Genomic DNA, 6,828 nt, shown 5'->3' on the forward strand with positions numbered 1-6,828 from the left:
GGCAGGGGGCTGTGGGGTGCTCTGGGGTGCCATTTGGGCTGTGAGGTGGCCATGGGGCAGGCAGGGGGCTGTGGGGTGCTCTGGGGTTCCATTTGGGCTATGGGGTGGGGCAGGGGGGGCTGTGGGGTGCTCTGGGGTTCCATTTGGGCTGTGAGGTGGCCATGGGACGGGGCAGGGGGCTGTGGGGTGCTCTGGGGTTCCATTTGGGCTGTGAGGTGGCCATGGGGCAGGCAGGGGGCTGTGGGGTGCCCTGAGGTGTCATTCGGGCAGTGGGGTGCCCGTGGGGCGGGGCAGGGGGGGCTGTGGGATGCCCTGGGGTTCCATTTGGGCAGCGGGGTGCCCGTGGGGCGGGCGGGGGGCTGCAGGTGCCCCCTGCCCCCAGCGCTACGCCGAGGCCGCGCGCACCTTCGAGGAGCTGCTGCTGCGGGACGGGGCCCACGCCGAGGCCGCTGCACAGCTGGAGGCCTGCCGGGCCCTGCTGCGGGTGAGACCCCCTTCCCCTGCCCCCCATCCCCTGTCTACCCCCCCACTGTGCCCCCCACCCCTCACCCCTGTCCCCCCACAGCAGCACGGCCGCCCCGGGGGGGTCCCCGTGTCCCCTTTCCTGCCTGAGACCAGGGAGCCGCCGCTTCTCCCCGGTAAGGGACCGGGGCTGGGGGGGCCCCGGGGGTGTCCCCGTGTCCCCGGTGGGTGCTGACCCCCCCTGGCCCCCCTCGGCAGGAGGGTGGGTGAGTGGGAGCTGCCAGCAGAGAGGGGACACGAGTGTGGGGAGGGGGAGCACCGGAACCCCCCCAAGAGACCAAGGACAGGGAGCTGCCCCGGCTGCCAGCCTGACACTGCCCCCCAGCCACCCTGCCAGGTATGGGGCTCCGGAGGGCTGGGGGGACCCAGAGCACCCCAGTGGTGTGGTGCTGGCTCTGGTGACCCCGGGGTGGCTCTTTGCAGGGACTGCTTCCCGCTCTGGGTGGGCAACGTCACCCCCCACATCAGTGAGAAGGTGCTGCGCCGCACCTTCGGCCGGTGAGTGACCCCCAGGACCCAGGGACCACCCCCCTGGCACCCCAGCACAGCCCTGGTCCCCCCCAACCCTGTCTCTGTCCCCATTCCCTGGTGGTTCTGACCTGCAAAGGGAGGCTTGGGGGGATCCTGTGTTCTGCTTCCCCAGATTTGGCGGTATCTGAGCTTCCTCCAGCATTGGGGGTCTCTACTGCACTGCTTTGGGGAATTTTTAACTGTTTTCCTTCAGATTTGGAGGTTTTTGATCCCCCTTCCTGTGGGTTTGAGGGTGTCTAGTGCTCTTCCTCCATCTTCGAGGGTTTTTCATCCTTCCCTGCCACACACGTTTGGGGGTGTCTAAGCCCCCTGCCGCATTTGAGGGTCTCTGACCCCCACCCCACAGGGTTGGGTATCTCTAACCCTTGCCCCCCCACACGTTTGGGGGGTCTGTGCCCCCCAGGTTCGGGGAGATCCACTCAGTGCGGATGCTGCCGGGCCGGCGCTGTGCCTTCATCAACTTCAGCAGGAAGGCGGCAGCAGAGGCGGCCTTTGGGGCCATGCAGGTGAGCTGGGGGGGCACGGGGGAGTCCCCCACCCTGGGGCTGCCCTGGGTCACCCCTGCCCGCGGGGCCCGTCCCGGTGCCAGCTCCCCCCTGTCCCCAGGGTGCCACCGTGGAGGGCAGCGAGCTGGTGCTGCAGCTCAAGCACCCGTCCCACGCCACTCCAGCCCCCCTGCCCCGCGCCAGGGGGGCTCCTCCCCCCGGGGGGCTGCTCAGATGACCCTGCTCTGTCAAGGGGGGCTGCCGGGGCCCCCCTGCACCTGCCTGTACCTTCCTGTACCTGCCTGTACCTGCCTGTGCCTTGTCCCCATGCTGGGGGTGAGAGTGTCCCCCCCTCCTGCCTTGGGGGGGTCGGGACCCCCCCCGCAGCCCCTCTTGCCTGGGGGGGGTGGGCCCGGGCTGATCCCCGCGGCCCCTCAGGGATTTGTTACCTGTTTGGGTTTTATAATAAAACTGACACTTCTGTCCTTCTCTCTGGCTTCTCCTTCCCTTGGATTGGTGCCTCCTCTGACCCCCCCCAGCCCTCCTTCCACCCCCCTGCCCTCTCTGCCCCCCCACCCCAGTCCTGGACCCCACCATTCCAGCCCCCCATGTCCCCTCCCCACGTTGCCCCTCGCCCTCCCGTGTCCCTCCAGCCCCGGGGGGCAGCGGGGGGGTCCCCACCCCCCCCCGGAATGTCACTTGCTGGTGACAGGAGCTTCAGGGTGGGGAGTGACAGGCGGGACATCAAATACAATTTGATTAATATGCAAATTGAGGGGGGGAGGGTCGGCCTCAGCCGGTAATTAATCACTGGTTAAAACAAATTAATGCCCGCGGCGGGAAGTGCTCGCCTGGAAAATGGGGGGATACAGAGTGGTCCCCGGGGGGGATCAGGGTTCCATAATAAGGTGTCGCCTTTATTGCAAATATTTACACCGGGGCCGATAGAAAATAAAATTAAAAATAAAAAAAAAGAGACAAGGGAAAGATGAACAACAACAAAAAAAAAATACCCAAAAACGGGTGCACCGAGGGGGCGGGGCCGGGCCGGGCTCGGCTCCGTTCGGGACCGGGACGAGCGGAGCCAAACGGAGCAGCGTCGGCCCGGACGGTGCCGAGCGGAACCGAGCGGGGCGAGTCGGTCCGAGCGGGCCGGGCTCAGTCCGCCACGTCGATCTCCTCCTCCGAGAGCTCGGCGGGCGCCGCGGTGCCGGTACCGGCAGCCCCCGGGGGCTCGGGCAGCCCCGCCAGCTGCTGGAGGGCGGCGGGGGGCAGCGCCTGCAGCGAGGCCACGTCCGCCCGCAGCTCCTCCAGGTCCCGCTTGAGCTTGGCGCGCCGGTTCTGGAACCAGGTGATGACCTGGGCGGCGGAGAGCGCCAGCCGCGCCGCCAGCGCGTCCCGGTCCACCGGGGAGAGGTAGCGCTGCCGCCGGAACCGCTGCTCCAGCTCCCGCAGCTGCTGCGCCGTGAACGCCGTCCGGGACTTGCGACGCTTCCTGCAGGGAGGGCGCGGGCCCGGGGCGCCCGGCGGGGACGGACCTGCGGGGACAGTGGGGTCAGGGCATCGGCACCGGGCACGGGGAACGGCCCCGCAACCCGCGCCGGCACCGGGGAATAGCCCCGGGGCGCCCGCCGGGAAGTGCCTGCGGGGACAGCGGGGTCGGGGCACCGGCCCCGGGACCCGCACCGGGCACGGGAAACGGCCCCGAGGCGCCCGGTGGGGAAGGACGTATGAGGACGGGGTGCCGGGGCCCGGGACCCGCACCGGCACCGCCGAGCCGAGCACGGCGGGGCCCGACCTGCGGGGACGGCGGCGTCAGGGCAAAGGCAGCGGGACCTGCACCGAGCAGCGGATAATGGCACGGGCGCCTGCACCGGGTCCGCCCCGAGCGCTGCGGGTCCCGACCTCTGGGCACAGCAGTGTCAGGGCAGCGGCACCGGTCACGGCACCCGCGCCGAGCCGCGACCGGCACGGCGGGCGGGCCCCGGCTCCGCCGACTCCCGGTCGAACGGAGACGAACCGGCTCGCGTCGAGCCGGAAGCAGAAGAGCCGTGCCGTGCCGTGCCGTGCCGTGCCGTACGGAGCCGAGCCCAACAGAGCCGAGCAAACCAAACCGCGCCCGGTGCCGGGAGTCGCGGTTCCACAGCGGCCCCGGCCGCGTCGAAGTCGCCGCCGCTGCGCCCGTGGCTGAGACCCCCGTGTCCTGCCTGCGGCTGGTCCGGGAGCAGAGTAGGGAGATGGGAGCGGAGCGAGGAGCCGGGAGAGGAGCCGGGAGCCCCCGGCGGAAACCGAGATCCTCCTCTCCACGATTCCAGGAGACCTGAGGCCGTGCTGCTCCCTGCATCCGATCCCGTCGCCGCTCTCGGCTCCGGTGCGGCCGCTGCTGCCGGTATCGATGTAGAGAACCCCCGGTGAGACGCGGATCGCGGCCCCGGCTACGGCTCAACGCCGCCAGCGGGGTCCCGGTGGCGGCCCGGGTCCCTCTCCTGCTCCCGCTCTCGGTCCCGTTCCATCCTTCCTCCTCTGCCGGCGGCGCCGACCCGCCTCTCGGTAACGCGGCTCCCGGGATCACCGTGCGTCCCCCGGTAACGGCGGTGACCTCCGCGGCCGCCCACAGCGGGAGCTCCGCTCCTCGGGACCCCCGAGCGTTCGGCTCCAGAGCCCCGGGCCGTCTCGGCCGAGTCCCGCTTGAGTTGGGACCGTTCCTGGTTCGTCCCGGTAACGGGCTTTACCGCGGTCACGAAACCTCCATCGCTCCCGTCCGTCAGTCCGGTAACAGGACTTCCCCTCCGCTCTCGGAGTCCCGATCGACACCGTTTCTGTCCGTCCGTCCCTCCAACGGGGATTTACCCCCGCTCCAGGAGCCCTGATCACTCCCGTGTCCGTCCATCCTTCGTCGCTGCGAAGAGGGATTTTCGTTCATCACGGAAGCCCCGGGCGGTTCCGGCCGTGTCCGTGGGTCCGTCCCGGTAACGAGGTTTTACCTGAGTTACGGGCACCTCTCTCTGTCCGCCGGTCCCGGCTCGTTCCGCCGTTACCCGCTGCCAGTTTGCGATCGGGTTTTGTTAATTCCGAGATTCCCTCTCTGCCGTGTCCGTCTGTCCGGCCGGTACCAGGGCTTCACTCCCGCTCTGGGAGGCCCGATCGCACCCGAGTCTGTCCGTCAGTCCAGTAGGCAACGGGGTTTTTTCGTTCTTTTTTTTTCCATTCCCGTGTCTGTCCGTCTGCCCGGCCGGTAACGGGGATCGCTCCTGTTTCGGTCCATCTGTTCGCCCGTTAACGGGATTTTTTCGTTGTTTTTTTTTTCGATTCCGGCCGTGTCCGTCTGTCAGTCAGGTAACGGGCATTTTTACCTTAATTCCTGGAGCCCCGATCGACCACATTTCTGTCCGTCTGTCCGTCCCGGCAACGGGGATTTTTTTTCGCCCCCTTTTATATCAGCCTGTCTGCCCCGTAACGGGATTCTTTCGTTCATTTATTTCGTTCCCGGCCGTGGCCGTCCATCGGATAACGGGGGTTTTACGTTAATTCCGGGCGCCTCGAGCCGTCTCCGTTCTGTCCATCTCTCCACACGGTAATGGGTTGGTTTATTCGTTAATCACGGACCCCACTCTGTCTGTCCGCCCTGTACGACGGTTCGTTAATTACTGGAGCGACGCTCCGTAATTAGGGAATTTCTTTCCTTTATCTACCGGAGCCCAGCTCTGCCCGCGTCCGTCTGTCTGACCGGTAACGGGGGTTCGGTTACTCACGGGAGCGCTGCTCGGTCGATCCGTGTCCGTCTGTCCGAAGGATCTTTCGTTACCGGCGGGAGCCGCGTTGTGCCCACTCCTGTCCGTTAATCACCGGAGCGCTGCTCTGCCGTGACTGTCCGTCTGTCCGTCCCGGTAGCGGTTTTTTTCCTGTTAATTACTGAGACCCTCTCTATCCGTTTCGGTAAGGGTTTTTTTATTTTTCCGGTATTTACTGGAGCCCCTCTCGTTCTCCCCGAGTCGGTCTGTCCGTCCCGGTAACGGTTCTATTCATTCCGGGCGGCGCCGCGCTCTGCCTGTCCGTGTGTCTGTCCGTGTGAGGGATTTTCCGTTAATCCCGGAGCCCCGATCGGTCCGTCCGTGATTGTCCCGGTAAGAGCTCGGTTTTTCCTGTCGGTCCCAGAGTCCCGATCGGTCTGCCCGTGCCCGTCTGTCCATCCCAGTAGCGGTTTTTGTTCGTTCCCGGTGGCGCCGTGCTCTGTCTGTCGGTGTCCGTCCGTCCGCCCGCCCACCCGGTGAGGCCGAGCCCGGCAGCGGTGGAGCCGGTTCGTCCCTATCCATACCCGGCGGTCGGACCCCGCCGGTACCGGGCCGCTGCGGGAGGCCGAAACCCGGCCAGAGCCGCCGTCCCCGCCGGGGCTCGGGGCCCGTTACCGGGTTTCCGCCGCGTCCTGGCCCGATCCGCCGCTCGGCCCCCGCGCTCGGTCACGGTCACGGTCACGGCCCGGCGCGGCTCATCCACCGCCCGGTCCCGTGGCTACCGGTAAAGCTGCCGGCGCCGTCCCGGCCGGTGCTCCCGGAGCTCCGGTGCCTCGGTGCCGGAGGCGGCTCACCGGGGCCGGGGCTCGCTCTGGCTCCCGGTGTCCGGTCTCGGGGCTCTTCCCTCCCTCCAGGCAGAGGCTGCCGCGTGTCCCCGCCGCGCCAGGCGAGCACCGGCGGCTTCCCGGGGCCTCCCTGCTGCGCTCGCCCCTCGGGGACACGGAGGAAACTTCCCGGGACCGGGGACGAGGGGCATCCCCGGCCTCGCCACGGCCTCCCCCGCCGCCCGCCGGCCCCGCCACCTGCCCTCTGCCCGCTGCCCAGTTCCCGGCGCCCGCCCCGGTCCCGGCGGAGCCCCCCCGCCCTGGTAGCCTCCCGGTCCCGGTACCTCCGGCTGCTTGCAGCATTCCCAGCTCCAGCCCCTGGAAGGTTTTACTGGCGAGTTCCTCCAGCGCCCAGAGCGGCGAGGCCGGGGCGCAGCCGCCGCCGCGGGGCCCCGCCGGGGCGGGGGGGGCGGCGGGACCGGTCCCAGTCCCGGGGGGGCTCCCGCCGCGGGGGCGTCCCAGGATGTCCTCGATGCCGAAAGGGGTCAGCGGTTTGGTGGTGTTGGCGGGGGGCGGGAGCCGGTCCAGGGGGCTTCGCCGATGGCCGCCGACCGCGGCGGGCAGAGGGGGGGAACCGGCCGCCTCCCCCGCCGAGGTCATGCCGGACCGGGACCCGCGCCGGGACGGGGACCCGCCGCCCCCCCCCCCCCCCCCCCCCCCCCCCCCCCCCCCCCC

At 69.0% G+C, this 6,828-nt stretch overlaps 2 protein-coding genes across 2 annotated transcripts; one reads left to right on the top strand and one right to left on the bottom strand.

Moving 5' to 3' along the window:
* Positions 1-332: 332 nt before the first annotated feature.
* LOC113961542 (pre-mRNA-splicing factor slt11-like) lies at positions 333-2,027 on the top strand (the record flags this gene model as incomplete). The annotated part of the gene is made up of 6 exons (XM_027671956.1): positions 333-484; positions 566-638; positions 721-859; positions 946-1,020; positions 1,457-1,559; positions 1,660-2,027. Coding segments are annotated over 6 exons (659 nt in total), but the record flags the coding sequence as incomplete, so codon positions are not given.
* Positions 2,028-2,405: 378 nt separating this feature from the next.
* LOC113961543 (transcription factor LBX2-like) lies at positions 2,406-6,753 on the bottom strand. Its single transcript, XM_027671957.1, has 2 exons — positions 6,438-6,753; positions 2,406-3,076 (listed from the first exon to the last, which is right to left on the bottom strand). The coding sequence occupies exons 1-2, from the start codon at positions 6,751-6,753 to the stop codon at positions 2,697-2,699; spliced, it is 696 nt and encodes a 231-aa protein (XP_027527758.1). The 3' UTR covers positions 2,406-2,696.
* Positions 6,754-6,828: the final 75 nt, after the last annotated feature.

This window comes from Neopelma chrysocephalum, unplaced genomic scaffold (genome assembly GCF_003984885.1).
Source record: "Neopelma chrysocephalum unplaced genomic scaffold, ASM398488v2 Primary Assembly neopelma1_97234, whole genome shotgun sequence".
Classification (NCBI taxonomy): domain Eukaryota; kingdom Metazoa; phylum Chordata; class Aves; order Passeriformes; family Pipridae; genus Neopelma; species Neopelma chrysocephalum.

Coding starts and splice junctions, on each gene's coding strand:
- LOC113961543 (XM_027671957.1), bottom strand. CDS start 6,753: ATGACCTCGGCGGGGGAGGCGGCCGGTTCCCCCCCTCTGCCCGCCGCG. Junction 3,077..6,437: donor AATGCTGCAAGCAGCCGGAG/GTACCGGGACCG, acceptor CTGTCCCCGCAG/GTCCGTCCCCGCCGGGCGCC.